Source organism: Sceloporus occidentalis, unplaced genomic scaffold (genome assembly GCF_023333645.1).
Source record: "Sceloporus occidentalis isolate IW3139 unplaced genomic scaffold, rSceOcc1.0.p SCAF_45, whole genome shotgun sequence".
Classification (NCBI taxonomy): Eukaryota; Metazoa; Chordata; class Lepidosauria; order Squamata; family Phrynosomatidae; genus Sceloporus; species Sceloporus occidentalis.
The window spans coordinates 2,604,569-2,626,915 of record NW_028317025.1 but is presented as its reverse complement, the minus strand read 5'-3'; the positions used below and the strand labels follow the sequence as shown (position 1 = coordinate 2,626,915).

At 40.5% G+C, this 22,347-nt stretch overlaps 1 protein-coding gene across 1 annotated transcript; it reads right to left on the bottom strand.

Moving 5' to 3' along the window:
* Positions 1-21,125: 21,125 nt before the first annotated feature.
* On the bottom strand, positions 21,126-22,022 carry LOC149289456 (transcription factor JunD-like). The gene has a single exon (XM_089490611.1). The coding sequence runs from the start codon at positions 22,020-22,022 to the stop codon at positions 21,126-21,128; it is 897 nt and encodes a 298-aa protein (XP_089346737.1).
* Positions 22,023-22,347: the final 325 nt, after the last annotated feature.

Below are 22,347 nucleotides of genomic sequence, written 5' to 3'. Positions count from 1 at the left end.
CTATAGACCTAAGCCCACTAAGGTAGGTGTGTGTGTATATATAAGTAGGGATGCTCCAGTATATAGGTGGCTGAAAAACCCCACTGTAGAAAATAATCATCCCCAGGGCCCAGTGGTGCTCCGCAGCATCTCTTGCTCAGTCGAGGAGATGCAGGACCCCAGCGGAGTTGTGTGTTCTCCTCGGCAGGTCAAGAAAAGTTCAAACTGACTGGGAGCAACGCAGAGGTTGACGGCGGCCCCTGCTTAAATCTGTGAGGTGCACCAGAAGTGTCCAGAATCTGCAGTAGGAAGGGTATATGAATGTGTGATGAATGACTATGCATGTGTATGGAGGGGGGCAGGGCACAAGGAGGGTGTAGGTTATGTGCATGAATTGTCATGTATACCCAATTTCCAGCATGTACTTGCTGACTTGGCATGATAGGAGTGTGATTGCTGTTAGTAATTGTATTTAATATAGCAATGACACGCCTATCATGCACAAGCAGCCACAGTAGTAAAAGCTAGCAGAAGTTAGTTACATCATGCCCAGGTTCTAGGATGAGTGTGATTGAATTTATCTATCATGCCCAGGCAGCCAGTACATGCTGGACTCGGCACGATAGGAGTGATGTGTTCGTGAACATGAAGCTCTAGATTGCTTCTGGGAGAGGATCACACTCCAGTCATGTCCAGGGTCCAGCATGTATTGGACTGGCTTCTATGGGAAAAGAAAAAATGTTGGTGCGCTAAGCTAGTCTCAGGCTCAAATAATACAAATGTATAATATGAGGCCTACCAAACAGTGTGAGCATGCTGCAAATACAGTGTGTTGGCTGTACAATGTATACAAAAAACAAAATACTGTCTGCGCTTCTCACCCTAATAAAGTTGGCAACAAATATATAAACATAATACAAATGAGAGGTTTTGGTTATATGAATTGGCCAAAGCATAATTAAGCTCACCCGCCACGTCATAACACACTGTATTTGCAGCATGCTCACACTGTTTGGTAGGCCTCATGTTATACATTTGTATTATTTGAGCCTGAGACTAGCTTAGCGCACCGACATTTTTTCTTTTCCCTGTTTGCACATATTTGAGGTTGTTGGCTCCTCATCAGTCTGGTTGCAGCTTGCTGTCCAGGGGTTAAATGGGAGGAGGTTTAATTGCACCTCCCCCAATACATTAATCTGGTTTTGGTAGCAGTATAAACTGCTTTGTGTGCCCACTATGTAGGAGGTGAGAGTAGGTTCTCACCCCATTGAGAGTGTGCCTTGACGTGGCGGGTGAGCTTAATTATGCTTTGGCCAATTCATATAACCAAAACCTCTCATTTGTATTATGTTTATATATTTGTTGCCAACTTTATTAGGGTGAGAAGCGCAGACAGTATTTTGTTTTTTGTGGACTGGCTTCTATTCCCGCAAGCCTATCCCCACATTTCATATACATGGTGTCATTCAATCACACTGACTATCATACCCACGTAGCCATCACATGCTGGAATCAATCAGATTCCAGTATAAACAGACTGCCTAGGCATTATAGGAGTTTCACTGCAGTTATTAATCATATATATATATATATATATATATATATATAGTTATATACCGTATTGGCTCGAATAAAGCCTGCACCCTAATAGTTTGGTGCTATTTTAAACCTAAACTTTAGTTTTGGACCGTTGGTGTAGATGCGGCAGACGTGACCTCCATTACTTGCACCAGTCTGCCTCATCTGCATCAACGTTGAGACTCAATCGGGGCGGAACTAAAGTTTTTGCTCAAGTTGCCGGGGGACTGCATTTTCGCCAGACCGCACTACGGGAAGCGCTCTGCAATCTTCCAGACACCTTGGAGAAGGTAAAAATGCTAAACCCTGATTATTGGCCACACTCCCACTTAAAAATTCAATTATGGGGGGAAAAAAGTGCAGCCTGTGTTTTAATTCTTTAAAGTGGGCGTGCAGCCTATAATCGGTGTTTAGCATTTTTACCTTCTCCGGGGTGTCTGGAAGACTGGATCAGAAGATGGCAGAGTGCTTTTTATATATATCAAACAACTGTTTGGGTTTATATTTTGTTACTTATATATAATATATTCTTTTCTAAAGGGGGGGGGGTTCTGTTTCGGTCTAGAATTTTCATTTTGGTGAATCCCTATATATAATGTTTTTGCTCAAAGTTCGCAATGTTTTTGTGCATGCTGGTTTTGAGAGGGTTAATCAGCATCTTCCCCTAGTAGATGTGACTAGTGCCCCAGGGCTGCACTTATCTTACCCAGGTTATTTTGAATGACGCAAGGTTTTGCTTCAGTTTTCTGAGCACTTGCGATTCTGTCTTTGTGGTGATCCAAGCAGCACATGGCCACCTCTTTGTAATAGTGCTGCTGCTACTACCTTGATGTTGATGCAAATGTGGAGGAGGTCGTCCTGGATTGAGAAAAATCTGGACCTCACCAGAAGCACGATTGGCCATCCATATCATAGGGTAGGAACTCCCACACCCCAGTTTCCTGGGATACAAAATTCTACCTGCTATTTCAGAGAGTAATTGGGAACGTAGATTTGCTGAGTAGTTACTGCCAGCAGTAACCAAATGTAATCGCATAATTAGTCATTCCTGCCGTTAGGTGTCAATCTCATACCCACCAGAAGGTCTTGGGAGAAAAGATCCAGGAGGTCTCAGTGCGCATGACTGGTACCTCAAGGACAAGTTCCTACTTTCTTTCCACTTGGACAGGGACAATGTAGCACGGCAGAAATTTCATGAAATGTTTAAGGTTCAGTACAACCCGTTCTACCGATATTTATGGAGATCACTGCCCCTGTGATTGATTTTATACACATAACCGACAAGTAAGAGTAGTGTCATATACCGGTCACAAATAGTGTTGATACTTGCAGCCTGACAGGTATTTCAACCATTTCGCATGGCAATAGCCATACAACCCAAAAAACAAAATGTAGTTACCAGTCCACAACAGCAGAGGTTGCAAAGTAGTATTAAAAATACATTCACTAGTTTAAAAATCTTTAAAATATACAAAATTAAAGATATCATTTGAAAAATACTAAATTTAAACAAATCCCAGGCATTGATGGGTTGTCTAACCATAAAATGAAGTGGGATCTCCCTGGGTATGATGAATCTACAGATTAATTAGCGTGAATATGGGATGGTTGGCTATAATATAATGATTAGCCTTAAAAGTACCAATTCAATTTATCCCATCAAACCTTATATTTTTTAAAACAAATGTTGGTATTTAACCCTTTCCATGCATAAATTCTACCACCAGCCTTTGTCAGTTTGTGGTAGTCTATTTTTATTTTTATTTTCTACACACATTGTATTTTAGGTATCCATTTACAGCTCCTGGTATATGTCCCTGTCAAACAATGCCCCAATATGTGTTCAGCAACATCTCTTAAGTACAGTGATACCACCCATGCATGGGTTTGTTGGGTTATTTGTGGGGCTAAAAGACCACATCTGGGACGTGAGCTATTCAGGTCTTCAACGTGAACTTTTATCTTGTCTTAATTGGGGCATTTTTGAAGCCAGCCAATTCAATTCACCTCAATCAAACCATATCATTTTCAAAACTAGATACCCCAGGGTATTTTAAATGCTTATATTTTAACCCTTTCCATGCACAAATTCTACCACAAGCCCTTGCCAAAATTTGCGGTAGTAATTTTTTTTTCACACAAATTGTATTTCAAATTCTATTATTAATTTATAGTTTATGGTATACATCACTGTCAACACTTTGATACGTGTTCAGCAACATCTCCCGAGTATAGCGATTCCACTCCTTCATGGGTTTGTCTGGTTGTTTGGAAGGTAAACTGCCACATTTGGAAAGTGCATTTTTCAGCATAGAACAGGGGTGTCCAAGTTTTTTCTGCAGTGGGCCACTTCATCAGAATTGTATACATGCGAGGGCCACGCTCATTTTTCACTGTGAGAAAATATGGCCTTTAATAAAATATGCAGATTAAAATAAAGTAAATGACACTAAACCTTTACTTTTCTCACTGATTTCTGGGCCTAAAAAGTTTTGTGACTACAAATTCAGGATTCTGGATAAGTAAAAATGAAATAGTTCTATTTATCCTAGGTATACACTGAAATGAACATTCTGGACCAAAACCAAAAATTCAGGGTTCACTTAGCCGAAAACGACCCCCCCCCCTTTAAAAATAATTTAAAAAATCCCACACTTTTAATAAAAGTAAGTTACACACCAAAATTGTAAAAAAAAAATTTATGTTTATATATATATATATATATATATATATATATATATATATATATATATATATATATATATATATATATATATATATATATTTACTCACAGAGTCCATTGCACACCATTCCAAATATTCCAAGCCCGGTGCTAGTAACCAGCAGTTTCCATTATACTACCAAGATCTTGACAGCAGCTATGGAAAAAGCCACACAGTCGCATACGAAAGTTGATAAATCTTTGAATACACAAATGGTATGTACAACCACATACAATGCTGGATCTCAACATTTAACTAGAAGCATTAGGAAGAATTGGAATATGCTCACCTGCGACGCTTCCTTGCCTCAGGCATTACATCAGGCCCCGCTAATGAGTTACAAGAGACAAAAGAATCTAAGGGACCTCCTGGTACAGACTGACCAGGTAGAGAGCTACTCAGAAGGTCGAAGTAAATTTAAGAATTATGGGAGTGTTAGATGTTTGGGATGCGTCACATGTGGACATATGACTCCAGGTAAAACATTTGCACACCCACATACGGGCAGAGTCTACAACATCAGACATCGGATCACATGCAAGACAGAGTATGTGATCTACAAGATACAGTGTCCCTGTGGCCTTGCATTTATAGGCAAAACAGAAACTACTCTAGGTGAGCGCATTAGGGGTCATAGATCCAGTATTCGGGTAGCTTACAGGGATGGGGAGTCTGATAAACCTGTGGCAAAACATTTTTTGGATCTTAAACATCCTCTGACATCCCTCAGGTTTATAGCAATTGACCACATCCCGGAGTCATTAAGAGGGGGCGACCGTGGAAGGCACCTATTACAGAGAGAAACATACTGGATCTTTCATCTAAAGACAATGTCCCCCTTTGGATTGAATGAAAAGCTCACATATACATCGTTTTTATGAGTTATCTCGCAAACTGTATATAGTTAGTGTCCAATGCCTGTATCCTGCATTTTGGAGTAGGTACTTGGGGAGTAGAACACTGTATGTGACTGATATGTAACCCTTTTATTAAGCTTAGAACGTATTAGTGGATACTGTGCAAAATCATATAGTGTAATGTTTTGTGGTATATGGATGGAGTTATACCAGTAGAGATCTTCTTGCTTTAATTGTGGTATTTGGTACTACATTAGACAATAGATATCCATGAGTTAAATTGTCTATTATAGTGTCTTTATGTTGAATCTAGATGTATACATGAATAAGGAACTGTGTTCAATAATAATGGACACACCAAAATATTAAACATGCCCTATATCTATACATATTTGAATTAGGGATTTTGGTAGATTCAAATTCCACTGATTTGTCCATTTAATAATAATGGTGATTTAAAGTGAGTTGGCATTGCATGTTGCATTTGCAGGCATTTTTTTAGTGCTGCAACTACCGACATGCATGGTTTTTAATGTGATGTATCTTTGTATTTTAATAATAAAAGTATATAATGCTTATGTCAGGGGTTAACATTTAGGAACATACTTGCACTGTCACTTTAAATTTTGGATTAGTTTCAATTTTGCACATTTGTTATTTGCACCTTTTGTGCTATTTGCAGTTTGCACAATTCATTGCACATTATTGATACTCTTTGTCAGTATGTCTAGTAAATACCTATATTCACTATATGACATATTGTAGATATATTTAACATTTAAAGTTAATCCCCAATCATGTTTGCACATTATAAGCACTTTAAATTTAACATAATGAGCTCTTAGGGGCCTCAGAACATATTTCACATCATTTTAAAACATTTTTGATTGTGCACAAACGGAATAAACTGTTTTACTATAGTAACAGGAACACAATAATGTTACACTGCACTTCCGGGTATGAGCAGTGTTATTACACACATGTTTACTAATGGCATTGACACGCCGATTTCAGCACACACCCACTCACTTCAGATTGGTGAGTTCTCAAGCTATTTTATTATAAATATGAGTTTGTTTTAGTTCAAATGTATGTCCTGATGAAAGTCAGTAATGACTGAAACGTCGACTTGACTTTGAATAAAATGAAATTGTCTATTTAAAGACCTGGAGTGCTGACCATCTTTTTGAAAGTGTTTTATATATATATATATATATATATATATATATATATATATATATATATATATATATATATATATATATATATTATGATTGTTAACAGCAATCTCAGGCATACCCAGATTCCAGCATGTACTGGTTGGCTATGCATGATAGGAGTGTGATTGCTGTCAACAATCATATAAAAATGACTTACTTTTAATTAAAGTGTGGTTAACACACCACAATTGGACAAAAAAATTCAACAATATGACTTGGCATGATAGGAGTGCGATTGCTAACAGCAATCCCACTCCTTTTATACCCAGGCAACCAGTCAATGCTGGAACCTAGGCATGATGGGACTGTGATTGCTGTTAGCAATCACACTCCTATCATGCCAAGTCAGCCAGTACATGCTGGTACAGGGTGGCTGTAAGTGATGTGCAGACCCCATACTGCTGGCAGCATCAATACACAAGGGGGGCAGCTAGCCAGGTTTCAGCATGTACTGGCTGACTTGGCATGATAGGTTCCAGCACTTACACATCCATGCTATCACACACACACACTCATTAATTCATTCATTCACACAGTGGCGACTCTAGAAACAATATATAGGGGGGCACACAAGATACCACAGTCAAACTGGGGGGGCATTAATTTCCACCATTAAATAATACCACTGAAAAAACATATATATATTTATTGCCAAAAGTAATGTGCTATGGAATGATACTTTTGTTACTGGACAATACAATACTTGATCATTCAACATGGGAAGCCTGAAGCCACAATTTAGTACGACTAATCCTTGAAATCCTTTAAACAACACAATACCTTAACTTTTGCACTAAATGATTTCAGGGCCTAATATTAGACCGCGCTGCCGATATATATATAAATAAATATTAGATCCTGCTTCTGATATATATATATATATATTAGCCCCTGCTGCCCATATATATTAATATTAGCTCCAGTTGCCGATATATATATTAATATTAGTCCCTGCTGCCGATAGCAGGTATAGATCAACACATTAACACACAAACCCAGCTTTGCATGTATAGATCAATTGAAATTCACTTGTGATCTCAGCACTGAAGGTATATATCAAATAAACAGAATCAGACATACAAATCCTGTATTTGCAGGTATACAATAATAATATATGAAACGTAGCATTGCAGGTATAGATCAACTGAACAAGACATACAAACCCTGTATTTGCAGGTATACATAAATAATGTATGGAAACATAGCATAGCATATATGGATCTACAGAATAACACAGAAACCCAGCTTTGTAGGTGCAGATCAATTGGAATTAACATAAAAACATGGCATTAAAGGTATATTTAAAACCCCCTAATTTACAGGGATAGATCACAGGTTGCACACCCCAAAGCCAGCCCTGGCGTCCACACTGCCCACATAGAACCTGGCCAGCACCCAGATAACACACATAAGATTTGGCATCTTTGTCCCATATACACCCGGCCTGTGCCATCTCGGTCCCCAAGGCTCAAACATCCTGCTAGTGCCATCTTTTCCCTTCCACAATTATACATCTATGATACACACAAACACAATAACTCATGCTCTCCCTCATTCAGACAATTCATCCACACATTAACTCATGCTCTCCCTCATTCAGACAATTCATCCACACATTAACTCATGCTCCCCCTCATTCAGACAATTCATCCACACATTAACTCATGCTCTCCCTCATTCAGACAATTCATCCACATATTAACTCATGCTCTCCCTCATTCGGACAATTCATCCATTTTGAGAAACTACGCCCATTGGAGCTTCAAATGAGGGGCTACATGTATTTCTAGGACAAAAGTTAAGTGCACAAATAATGATGGAATATGTCGCTTTGGCTAGAAAATATGTTTTTTCTAACCATAGCGACATGTTCATTTGTGTCTTGCGCACACTAGGTTTGTACTAGAAACACATACAGCCCCTCATTTGATGCGCCAAGGGGTGTAGTTCTTGCAAATGTGTACTTTTTGTGCCATAATTTAACTTCCTACGTGAGCAGTAATGCCACGTCAAGGCTTCAACCCTAATTACTGATCATTCACACGCCTTTCATATCTCCATTCACTTGCAGAAGCACATACCATACTTTACATACATTCACTCACAGAAGCACACACCATTCTTTCCCCTTACAATCCCAAAGAAACGATGGTAAAGGGAGAAAAAAAAATCACTTTTACAGCAAAAATAAGTTTTGCAGTAAAAATGCAAGGCACTCCAGGGATGAATTGGTTACTCACGTACCGCACAGGCTAACTGGCTGATTTTAATAATATTTGCAGTTCATCAGGATTTCAAAAATTGCCTCCCTCTACCGTTGACTAAATTTAACCCCATGATCAAAGGGATCATGGGATTAAAAATGAGTATCGGCCATTTTTAAAAAGGGAATGTGACTTTTTATAGATATATGATCACTGTGGTAACATTGGCTACCACAGTGATCATTTAGCTAGAATACTTAAACTTTATTTATTTTTTTTAAATTAAACTACTTTATGCTTAAATAATTTCATTTGGGGGTCTCTAGGCAATTTTGATCTTTTTTATCTGCCTTTAGAGACCCCCAAATCATTTTTTTTACTTTTTTTTACATTTTTATTTTTTTATTCTTTTACAAGCTATATACCATTGGAAAGGTGAGGTAATTACCTTTCCAACGGTATACGTTGGGGGTCTGTAGCTGCTTAGATGCCTGAGATACAGGCATCTAAGCAGCATGCCCCCATACCGCTTTAAATGACAATTGTCCGTTATTAATAAAGTTGCGCGGTGACGTCATCGCGTCATTGCGCGTGCCGTCACCGGCCGGATCGGGTGGCCCCGGTGATGCCCTTCAGTGTGAGGGGCAGATCGCCGGGGCAGGTGGTGATGGGGTTCCACAGACCTCCATCAAGGTAAGATACTGCTAGCGACGGCACCATGCCGTCGTTAGCAGTCAAGGGGACTGTCCTGGGTGGCTCCAAAATCGGCAGGGGGGCAACAGGGGGGGCAAGGAATATCCTAGGGGGGGCAATTGCCCCCCCTTGCCCCCCTGTAGCGACGCCACTGCATTCACAGATTCATTCACTCAATCACGTATACTCACGGATGTTTTTTAACAGAAGTTTTTGATGATGGTGGTAAACTAAATCTGATGTCTAAACGTGTAAACCTTATGAATTATGAGAATTTAGTTCCAATGTCATGGAGACGATGGGAAAAAGACTTAGGCAAAGAAATTGACTTGGAGATATGGTATAAATTAAAAATCTTTGGAAACAAGTCCTAGAAGAAATAAAAAGAATTAAAAAAAAAAACCAAACAAACTTATTTTCAGCAGAAACGGTACTATTTTATTGCAACTTTTCAAAAGTTCCCCACTCACACATATATGTAATAACCCACATTTTAATGGCAACAAAGATTGCTAGAAATTGGTTTATAACCCCTAGCTGGATCCAGGTTACTCAGCAAATTGATTATCAGTATATGATGGAAAAGGGTATATCCATTCAAAAAGATGGATGGGATTCCTTCTCCAAATTGTAAAAAAAAATTGGTACCAGAATTAATTATATTGGGCTTCTATTGATTTGGATAAACTCCATGTTTCCCTCTTCGATTCGACCAGACAATGTTATGTTTGTAAAATCATGATTATGCTTTACTGTAAAAAATGAATAAAGTAACCTATTTGACTTAAATATAAGTACATAATAATGATGACTTGCTCTATATGTCATTATCTTATGTTCAAATAAAAAGTGATTTTGTTTCAATTTTTCCACCATATATTTGTTTTTTGTGGGTAAATCATTGTTTCTTTTTTTGCACTTTAGGGAGAGGGATACAAATCAGAGCAATTCGTAAAAATACAATTCTGGGCGTTAATAGACTCATAGCAGGCATAGAATAGTGAGTTGCAAAAGGGGAGCCCGGGATTCTTACTCAATCTTCCACTGACTACTGCTATTTAAAAAGCAGCCTCCAGTGGCACGTCTGATACTTTTTATCTTAATAAAGGACGAACAAGAGGCCCAGAAACAAATTCCAACCAGTGGAACCAAGTACTCCGATATCTATTTGCCGCCCCATCAGCTGTTAGAGCCAACTCCTCAAACACTCGCTTCTGCTCCACTCGGAGGACCCAATCCTTAGGTATCAGGGCTTTTGCGTCTGTCAAAAAGAGGCGGACTGTTGATTTCTTGTACCAGTCAATTGGGTAAGTCATATGTTGAAAAAGGTAAAATTCCGGTGTGAATAGCCTTCCAGCAGAAGCGGTTAATACATGTGAAGACATTTAAGCAATCATAGGATAGGATAACGGGAGATACTAAGGAAAACTATTCCTGGAATGGATGGGCCAAATGGTTCTTATCTGCCATCACTTTCTATGTTTCTATGAATGGGATGGCCTTGTCTGTAAGATTCTGTATGTGTGAATGGAACTATTCGTGGACATTGCCACCATAAGTGTAGAAGGGAGCCTGGGGTAGCTCCACAACTCCAGCACCTATCAGGCACATCCGACCAATAGATCATCATCTTATAGGACATTTCCTGGTCTTTATTACTTATTGAACAGCAGTGTGCAAGAATGCAGACCTTCTCCCATTGTTCTGCCGTGAGGACGACCTGCAGCGCAGACTCCCACCTCCTCATAAATTTCAGGGGTTCAGGATGCAAGGCAGCCAGTATTAAGCCGTAGGGATGTGCCATGAGCAGGAAGGTCTTCAAACTCAGTAAGGTCCCTTAGTACATTATGCCTCTGCACCAAGGAGCGGAAAAAGTTGCACGTATTTTAACTCGCCGAGAGGGGTGGCCCCTGTGATAGCAAATGTTCCAGTGGTTTGGGACCACTTGTCGCCAGGTATCCATGGATCCCAGAGCGCTCCACCAGAGAAGCTGCTGGGAAAAGATCAACACCCATGCCTGGAGGGAAATCAGGGTTGTCTCTAACCAGAGTAAGGGGAGACAGGATGGAGGACAACTGTGTCTTCTGAACGAGGGAGTGTCAGACCCAGGGCCGGCCTTAAGGCCGCGCCGAGGCTGCAGGGAGAGGAGGAGAGAGAGGGGCGCCGAGTGGTCGCTCATGGGAGGAGATAGGGTAGAGAGTGAGAAGGGTGAAGAGATTGTGAGAAAGGGGGGGTAGTAAGACTCTTGAAAGAAAGTGAGAATGAGTAAGATAATGAATGAAGTAATGTGTGGATGAATTGTGTGAATAAGTGAGAATGAATTGGTGTGTGGAAGAATTGTGTGAATGCACAAGAGAATAACTGAGTTAATATGAATTGTGTGAATGAGAGAGATAATGAACAAATTAATGTGTGGAAAAATTGTGTGAATGAGAGAGAATTACTGAATTAATGTATGGATGAATTGTGTGAATGAATTAGAGAATGAAATAATGTGTGGATGAATGGTGAGAATGAATTGTGAGAATGCATTAATGAATATGTGTAAATGATTTGTGTGAATGAGTGAGAGAATTAATAATTATGTGAAGGAATTGTGGTAGAGTGAATGAGTGAGTGACTGTATAAGTGTTTTGTGTGTATCACAGATGTATAAGTGATTTGGGGAAATGCAAAGATGGGACAAGCAGGATGTCTGAGATAAGCGAAACGCGTAGTGCGTGTTGACGACATTGGGAGGAGTAGCATTACGGAAGTGGATCAGGAGACTAAGAGGGCTTCTCTTTGTGGTAGTGCTGCTACGAAGTTTGAAGCCTGCACATATAATTTACTCACTTATTATTTGGGTGCGCAGACACTTGTGTGGTTTTGATTGTATTAATTTGGAACATTTTGGGGAGTTTGTTCCTGTGTTTTTGCAGCACCACTTCACCAGAAGGTCTAATACTTATATTTAATTAGAATATTGCGCTTCACTTTTTTGTATTTTGAGTATTAACCTGTGATCTATGCCCATGATTTAGTTTTTTTTAAATCTATACCTGCGGATGCTATACAAGTTGATCTATACCTGCAAAGCCAGATTTGTGTGTTATTCTGTTGATCTGCTATGCTATGTTTCCATTATTTATGTATATCTAGGTTTGTATATCTTATTTAGTCGATCTATACCTGCAGCAGTGTTCCCTCTAAGCTGTGCACTTGTGCACGCGCACATAGCTTTCAGAGGGAGCGCACACGAACAAAAATTGTCCAGAGATGGACAGTAATGTCCGCCGCTAGAGGAGCAAGCTCGGTTGGGGAGATCAAGGATCTCCCTCCAACCGGCTTAAAATCAATTAATACAGACCTCCGATCCTGCTCCCTTGCGATGCGGGCGGCAACTGATGCTGTGCGTCGGGATTTGATGTCAGATCCCGGCGCACAGCACTGAAGCCACGCCCACCATCTTTACTGCACCGGAAGGAGAGGACACGGAAGAGGAAGAACGAAGAGGAGGAAAAGTGACACAGAAAAGGTAGGAAAACACTCTGTGAGAGTGAATTAGTAAGTGTGTGAGAGTGATGGGTGTTATGTTGTAGTTTAAACTGAATGTTTGTGAATGAGTGTGTGTGTGTGTGTGATAGCATGGATGTGTAAGTGTGTGGGGGGGATAGCATGGCATAGGGAGGCTGTAATCATATTCCTATCATGCTCAGGTTCCAGCATGTACTATATATATTTTTTGTTCAATTTTGGTGTGTTAACCACACCTTTATTACAAGTAAGTAACACACCAAAATTGGACAGAAAAATTCGATAATATTAATTTATATATATATGATTGCTAACAGCAATCCCACTCCTATCATGTCCAAGCAACCAGTACATGCTAGAACCTGGGCATGATGGGAGTGTGAGTGTTAATCATATATATATATATATACACTGCTCAAAATAATAAAGGGAACACTTAAACAACACAATGTAACTCGAAGTCAATCACACTTCTGTGAAATCACACTGTCCACTCAGGAAGCCACACTGATGGACAATCAATTTCACATGCTGCTGGAACCCGACAACAGGTAGAAATTATAGGCAATTAGCAAGACACCCCCAATAAAGGAGTGGTTCTGCAGGTGGTGACCACAGACCACTTCTCAGTTCCTATGCTTCCTGGCTGATGTTTTGCTCACTTTTGAATGCTGGCGGTGCTTTCACTCTAGTGGTAGCATGATACGGAGTCTACAACCCACACAAGTGGCTCAGGTAGTGCAGCTCATCCAGGATGGCACATCAATGCAAGCTGTGGCAAGAAGGTTTGCTGTGTCTGTCAGCGTAGTGTCCAGAGCTTTGAGGCACTACCAGGAGACAGGCCAGTACAGGCCAGTACATCAGGAGACGTGGAGGAGGCCATAGGAGGGCAACAACCCAGCAGCAGGACCGCTACCTCCGCCTTTGTGCAAGGAGGAGCAGGAGGATCACTGCCAGAGCCCTGCAAAATGACCTCCAGCAGGCCACAAATGTGCATGTGTCCACTCAAACGGTCAGAAACAGACTCCATGGAGGTGGTATGAGGGCCCTACGTCCACAGGTGGGGGTTGTGCTTACAGCCCAACACCATGCAGGACGTTTCGCATTTGCCAGAGAACACCAGGATTGGCATATTCGCCACTGGCGCCCTGTGCTCTTCACAGATGAAAGCAGGTTCACACTGAGCACATGTGACAGACGTGACAGAGTCTGGAGACGCCGTGGAGAACGTTCTGCTGCCTGCAACATCCTCCAGCATGACCGGTTTGGCAGTGGGTCAGTAATGGTGTGGGGTGGCATTTCTTTGGGGGGCCCCACAGCCCTCCATGTGCTTGCCAGAGGTAGCCTGACTTCCATTAGGTACCGAGATAAGATCCTCAGACCCCTTGTGAGACCATATGCTGGTGCGGTTGGCTCTGGGTTCCTCCTAATGCAAGACAATGCTAGACCTCATGTGGCTGGAGTGTGTCAGCAGTTCCTGCAAGAGGAAGGCATTGATGCTATGGACTGGCCCGCCCGTTCCCCAGACCTGAATCCGATTGAGCACATCTGGGACAATATGTGTCGCTCCATCCACCAACGCCACGTTGCACCACAGACTGTCCAGGAGTTGGCGGATGCTTTAGTCCAGGTCTGGGAGGACATTCCTCAGGAGACCATCCACAACCTCATCAGGAGCATGCCCAGGTGTTGTAGGGAGGTCATATGGGCACGTGGAGGCCACACACACTACTGAGCCTCATTGTGACTTGTTTTAAGGACATTACATCAAAGTTGGATCAGCCTATAGTGGTTTTCCATTTTGATTTTGAGTGTGACTCCATATTCAGACCTCCATGGGTTGATAAATTTGATTTCCATTGAGAATTTTTGTGTGATTTTGTTGTCAGCACATTCAACTATGTAAAGACGAAAGTATGTCATACGATTAGTTCATTCATTCAGATCTAGGATGTGTAATCTTAGTGTTCCCTTTATTATTTTGAGCAGTGTATATATATATATATATGTTATTGATTTTTTTGTCTAATTTTGGTTTTACTTTTAATAAAAGTGTTTTTTTAATTTTTGTTTTTAAAGGTGTGTGTGTGGGGGCGTCATTTTCAGTTTCAGTCAAATGAATGCTAAATTTTCAGGTCCAGAATTTTCATTTCGGTGCATCCCTATATAGATATATATAGTATATAATATATAGTATATATATATATATATATGATACTAGGCCAGACACTAAATTGGTAGGCCTACACCACATCAGTGTTTGGCTTAGTATATAGTGATTGGGGTTATGCTGCATTATTGTCAATGTCTGGCTCAATGTATAGTGATAGGTATTATGTTGTACCATGGTCAATGTGTGCCTCTCTATATAGTGATAGGTGTTATGCTGTACCACCGTCAGTGCGTGCCTCAGTATATAGTGATAGATGTTCTGCTGTACCACTGTCAATGTTTGCCTCAGTATATAATGATAGCAGTTATGCTGTACCACCGTCAATGTTTGCCTCAGTATATAGTGATAGGTGTTATGTTGTACCACCTTCAACGTCTGCCTTAGTAAATAATGATAACAGTTATGCTGTACCCCTGTCAATGTTTGCCTAACGATAGAAGCTATGCAGTTTTAAAGTGTGTGTGGGGGTCCCACGTACAGGATCCGCCCCAGGTGCCAAATACCCTAGGTACGCCCCTGCGCACAACAGTTTTTCCCAAATTTTTTTTATCCTTTATGCGGCCTGGAGCCTCCGCTCGTGATTCGCTCATAATTTACTTATGCAGTGAGAATTTTACCTTTAAAAAAACATTACAGTAAGTAATACTGTTGTGTAACTAATACTACATTATTACACTATAATGTAGTGTTATTAACCATGAGCGAGCTGTTCCAAAAATATAATAACAATTTAAATTTAACGTTTGCAGGAGCATATTATGCGCACAAAATTTTGGCTCTCGGAAAATTTTTGCACAAGAGAAATTTTCTGCGCACACCACCTAAGAAAAATTAGAGGGAACATTGACCTGCAGTGCTGTTTCCATGTGTTTATTTGTTTATTTGATCTATTCCTGCAAAGCTGGGTTTGTGTGTTATCTGTGCGACTGTACCTGCAATGCTATACACGCAAGTGTTGTTTACATGTGTTGTTTATTTGATCTGTACCTGAACTACAGGGTAGGACGGAAAAGAGAGTGATGGCTTAGTGAATCAATGGACAAAGGGACTCTAGGGATGATTACGGGGGGGAGAGGACCTTTCAAAATCATGGTAGAGGCAGAAGGAGGGAAGACTGCACTGACTCTCACAGTTTTCCCCTTATCTGCAGTCAATTTGGCAAATATTTTTTTTTTTTGGGTGTGGGAGCGGAGGGAGTTATTGCATGCTAGGGAGTGTGGAGGGGGTGCAAAGGAAATACCGTATTTGCTCAATTATAAGATGACCCTGATTATAAGACGACCCCCTGAAATTTGAATATTATTTAGGAAAAAAAGAAAAAGCCTGAATATAAGACTACCCTATAAGAAAAAAGTTTTAATCGTAAATATTAATTCACATGTAATTTTTTTTCATATTTAATAAAAACTATGATTGACAAAAAAGATTTTTTTGTTTTAATTTCCCCAGTTATGCACATCTGCCCCCCAGATGTTGCCGCTGCTGGCCGGTACCTCCGCTGGGGCTTCTATGCCTGAGTGCTGGCAGCAGAGAGGTTGTCTGTGCGCAAGACTACAAGACTAAGATTTACATCCCCCGCAGCGCTGCAGGGGACCTGGATCCTGACAGCCCCAGCAGAAGTTCTGGCAGCAGCAGCGGAGGTTGTCTGTGCGCATCCCGCAGCCGGTGAACGTTTGTGGGATGCGCACAGACTCTGCTGCTGCTGCCGGAACTTCTGCTGGGGCTTCTATGGTGGAGCACCAGAAGGTCATGTGATGCCGGCGCTCCGTCATAGAAGCCTCCAGAGGAAGTGCTGGCAGCAGCAGAGGCTGTCAGAGAGGAGGATTCAGGTCCCCTGCAGCGCTGCGGGGGATGTGAATCTTAGTCTTGTAGTCTTGCGAATTTGAAGACCACCTCTGAAAAAACCTTGTCTTATAATCGGGCAAATACGGTAGTTGCCTAGGGTCCATTTTTTTCAATATTTAAAGGAAAAATGTTTTTGTTACAAAGATTGCACTGTTAGCTGTTTTTTTCCTATATTTAATGTATTTAAGGTACATTATTGTTACCAGTGTTCACAGTTATATATTATTGTACTTGTTTGCACTTCCACATAAATAATCTCTAAATAACACTAGTTGTTTGTTACAAGATTTTTTTTCCCTTTCTTTATCGTCGAGGGGGGCTCCAGGGAAGCTAAGGCCAGCCCTCATCAGACACTGAGGGTGGCCCGAATGAAGGGGTGAGGCTTTATCTTTTATGGCTTTATTTTTGTTGAATAAATCATGACACACTGTAATTTGTCATGTGTTGTTGTTCATCTGAGGTTGTATTTACCTAATTTTGTTTATATGTGTTGTTTACATGAATATCATGTTCATCAATATGTTTACTTGATAAAAAGTTAGGATGAGCAGCAGCCCTTTTTTATGCCTTTTTACACATTAGCAAAGGTTATCACCGTCTTCATTGTTCTCCTATAGCACTAGCTGCTTTTAAATATAATGCGTCAATTCTTCTATAGTGAAAACAACATTTAAATCAGTAAAATTTCTTAAAACTAACTTCACTGGCTGAACTATGCTGTCACAACCCTAGGTTGCAGAAATCAGTTAATTTTTTTGTTATGTGGTTCCTGTTCTTCTCTTACCCCACCAACATAATCACATCTCTATAACACTGGAGCCCGGTTTGCACATATCCTTTTTCCTGACCGTAATCCTCTGGAACTGTTTCTCGGCTAGGACCCAAGCACTTGCCTGCCGACTTTAACTAATTTAATAACGCAGACACGATTGACCCCACCAGAGCGCTCTTTTGTAGAGTTAACCCACAGGTGGTGGGGTACAGGCAAGGGGTGCCTCCCATGGAACTCCAGTTCTACCACTCCCATGAGAGCGGGGTTCAGTCGACACGGTCATGGAACTCACATCCGGCTGTATTGTGGTCTGTCCCGGGGAACCTTTCAACTGCTACCGCTCGGGGTCCCAACCGTGGACCGTGTCGCTTTTTGGACAGAATACTCTATGGACTCCGAGCTATCCATCGGTACCCTGGGATCGCCGCCGCTCTCTCGGGATCACCCCGAAAACAGCGGGCTTGGTGGCCTGAGTATGGCGCCAGGCTGTCTGGGCAGGATATAGCTGTGCTAATGTGATTATGTTCTTTCATTGTTAGAGTAGTGTATAAAAGGTTGTGTGTTCCCCAATAAAGCGTTGTTGTTGTTCACCTTGACATTAGTCTCGTCTAATCATAGAGGGACCGGCTATATCACTCATTGTCCTTTTCAGGACATTACAACACCATGTTGGCTACGTCTCAGCGGGCTACGGTGTTACTACACCGAGGGTACAGAGTCGGTTCCTGATCCTTTCATTGCAGTATCGTCGAGCGCTGGAAGCAGTTAACCCTTGCGGTTCTGGGAGGAAGCAAGGAACTGCTGATGGGTGTACCCATTCTGGGTACAGGGCGTCCCGTCACATATGCCTTATGGATATAATAATAGAGGATCACTGCCACCTTCTGATTCAAGGGGCCAGTAAAGCCAAGTGTCCCCATCCTCCTTGTCGCCCCCAGTAACTAGCATACTCACTTCCACACATATTTACACACAGACACACATCGTTAAACCCACAATTAAGAATTTGTTCATTTTCAGAAAGCTGGAAAGGGTTAAAAAATTAATCTCAAAGCATTTACATATTGTTTATAAATAGAGACAATTTGGTACTGTAGCTACTCTCTCTAGAAGTGGCGCCCAGTCAAGGTGACACCAACCCTAGAGTAACAGCTAAAGGCTTGAAGGAATCACTGGAATTGGTTAACATCTCTGTTCATGAGACTACTATATGCAAAACATTGAACAGGCATGGAGACCATGGCAGGACACCACGGAGGAAGTTGCTGCCCTCCAAAAAAACATTAGTGTGCACATGAAGTTTGCCAAAGTGCACCTTGACATTCCACAATGCCAATGGGAAAATGTTTTGTGGACTGATAAAACTAAGGTTGAATTCTTTGGGAACAACAGGCAGCACTATGGCACTGCATACTAACATGGAAACATCATCCCAACAGTGAAGTATGGTAAAGGGAGCATGATGATTTGGGTCTGCTCTGCCTTGAGGACTGGACAGCTTGCCATCATAGTAGAGACAATGAATTACAAAGTTTATCAAGGTATCATACTAGATAATGTCAGGATGGCTGTCCTCCAGCTGAAGCCCAGTAGAAGTTAGGTGATGCAGTTTAAAAACAAAAAGAAAATCTGCCTTTTGGAGGGACCAAGTCAGAGCTTAGGCAGTTCTGTAAGAAAGAATGGTCTAAAATTTTTCATGAATGTTGTGCAGGTCTGATCTGAAGCTCCCGGAAGCACTTTTGAGGTTAATGCTGCCGGGAGTTTCAACCAGCTATTAAATCCAAGGGTTCACTAATTTTTTCCATCAGCACTGTGAATGTTTAATGGGAGTGTTCAATAAAGACATGAAAGATTATAGTTGTTTGTGTTATAAGCTAAGCACATTGTGTTTGTCTATACTTGTGACTTAGATGTAGATCAGATCACATTTTCTAGACAATTAATGCAGAAAACCAGGTAATTCCAAATGGTTCACTTACTTTTTTCTTTCCACTGTATATAGGAGGGTTGAGAGAAAGAGAAAAGAATAAAAAAGAGGACGAAGGGTCATAAGAAGTGGAAGAGAGAGGTAGATAGGAGAAGTAAAAAGAAAAGAAAAATGTGCATATACGCTAGTGTAATATATACATATAAACAACAATATGTATGTCAATTGAAGGACAAACCCCCAAATTAACTTTTTTTTTTTAATGGCCCATTTCTTTGCATGAGTCAAGACACAATACTATAGAAGATGATTATTTATTGATTTATATAGGGCTATTATATTCTTTAGCGCTGTGCAATATATATACAGGGCATACAACTTATACGGTTAACCCCTCAAGAGCCAGCCATATATGGATACATTAAAAAAATAACACAAGTACACGGAGAGCCACATAGATTCATATAAACAGTTGTTATTCGTGAGCTTTTGTAGACTACATCTCCCATCGCTCTCGGACACAATGATGATGGTGATGAGAGTTATAACATTCAAAAGCAGTTACGCCATACCTATGGACATTTGTTATTTCTACCTATATACAATGTAGCATTTTCTTATGTGTGCCGGCAAGTTAATTTTCTCCAATTAATTGCAAAACAACAACTCTAAATGGAACTTGAAGTCTCACACAATGTTATACAATGTAATTATTACATCACAATATGGATACTCATGCAGGAAATCAACATGAAAATCTAATATGTTGGCCACTAGCTACATTACCTTGAACGCATATGTGATAAAGTAAAAATATTAACAGTGCTTTATTATCTAGTGTTGTTTAGTATTGTTTACCTGGAATGTGTTACATAAAAAGAAAGTTGCATTTTGCATTAAAAATATTTTTTTAAATAGGCAAAATAGTTTTGTTTTCTAAAATATATCTACATTATTGTACAAATACAAAAGCCAGTGCAAGTTGTAAAAATAACACACATATGTCATTGAGCACATACTGTTTGTTTTGAACATGCCTTGTTTGCAAAATTAGGCTATACTCTATGGCAGTTTTTTGCTGTTTAGGTTTGTAAACATTTTAGACAGAATGTAAAAGTATTTGACAGGAAATCATTTTACCAAATCTTTAATATCTTTTAGCTGTTGCCAGTTAAGATATGCCAGGGAGATGTATTAAAGAGAGAAATAGAACAACTTTATCTATAGTGAAAAAATTCTCTCTCCAGTTTTTATGTTGTGCTATATAGTTTACACATTCAAATGAGAATAAGATATTAATTGGCGTGTTTACAACATTTTGTAACAAAAACTTGGTAGTAGCCTATTTTGGAAGTGATACCTCTAGTGCATCTACACCAAGGCTGCATTTGACATCAGCACTTTTAAAGTAAAATTACTTAGCCAAAAGGGCAACTTTAAAATTGTTCTGAAAATAATATATATATAGCGCGTACATTGCATTGTATTTAGACGTGTGTTGAATAGATGAAAGTAAATACTAAAAAATGAAGACCATGCCCTAATCGTAAATGTACACCTATAACTCTGTCTTTTCGGTTTCAACCTCACCCTTTAACTGGAGTTGTTTTCCATTACACAAGGATTTGGGCTCCACGTCAGTAGGCATGGACCTGATTTGGAAGAAGCTGGCACCCACCATTGACGTGACTCATGACTTTCTGTTTAAGCTGTGCCACCTGTTCCCTTAGTAAACAAGCTGTGGAGGCCAAGTCTGTGTTTTGTATCTTAAGGCTCTTTACCTTCTCCTCCAGTCTTGAAATTCTCTCTAGTTTCCTCTTCCTGCACTTGGAGGCTGCTACCCTGTTCCTCAGCCTCTTTCTCTCAGCCTTAATCCTCTCTTGGTTGTCCATGTCTATTGGGGACATGGGTGGGCTGTCTCCAAAACTCACCATCTCTGGCACTGTCTGAGGCTCTTCCTTCATAGCATGCACCCTATGTTGGAGAAGGTGAGGGTGGTGTTTTCCCATATCATATGGCATTGGTGGGAAATGAACAGCTTCTGTATTGTAGTTAACTATGGTGCCCGTTTCTTCACCGTTATAACCATTGAAATTGACAAAATCTGGAGCACTAGAAGGCATGGATGATTGTACGGGGACAACAGTAGACAGTGAACTCATCTTCATGCCACTACCCAGCTGATTCTGACTGTGTAGATCCTCCAGTGCTTTAACAAATCCCTCGGCAAATTCCTGTTCATCATTAGCAGCTTTAGGGTACAAGAATTGGTTGCTAGTTGTGGCAGTGGTTACCATGCCATTTGATTGACGAATCAGCCTCTCTAGTTCTGGAGAGGAAAGTTTTAGTAGGCCTAAGTCAGGAGAGTTTAGTACATCCTCCTCGTCGTGGTGATGAGGTTTCATATGCGGTGTCACTTGTTCAGCTAAATTGAGATTCAGGTCTTTTTTCATCATCCTACTTACTGTTGAAAGAGCAGAACTTGGGTACAGCTGCAGATTTATCATATCATCATGGTAAAAGGGTATTTCCATAATTCCTTGACACAGAGAGATGAAATATAAGGAGATTCCCCCAACCGACACTGGAAAGCTTTACCAAGATTGTCGCAATGCTTCAAAGCACATTCAAACAAGAAGTCTTCAAATATATTTTGCGCAAATTATTAATTAAAACCACTTAGGGTGAATGTCTCTACCTGAAAGCTCAGCAGTAAATGTTCCTTTATCATGTTTCTTTGCTGGATCTTGTTATTATTCTTAGGTTGCACTTGTAGATATTTCGTTCTCTCCGCAGCTGTGGTCGCCACTTCTCTTTGTGGTTGTCAGTTTGTTGCTGCTGCATTACTTATTGCTCCAC

What these genes read in the sequence shown, in the direction of transcription:
- LOC149289456 (XM_089490611.1), bottom strand. Translation starts at nt 22,022, where the DNA reads ATGGAAATACCCTTTTACCATGATGATATGATAAATCTGCAGCTGTAC.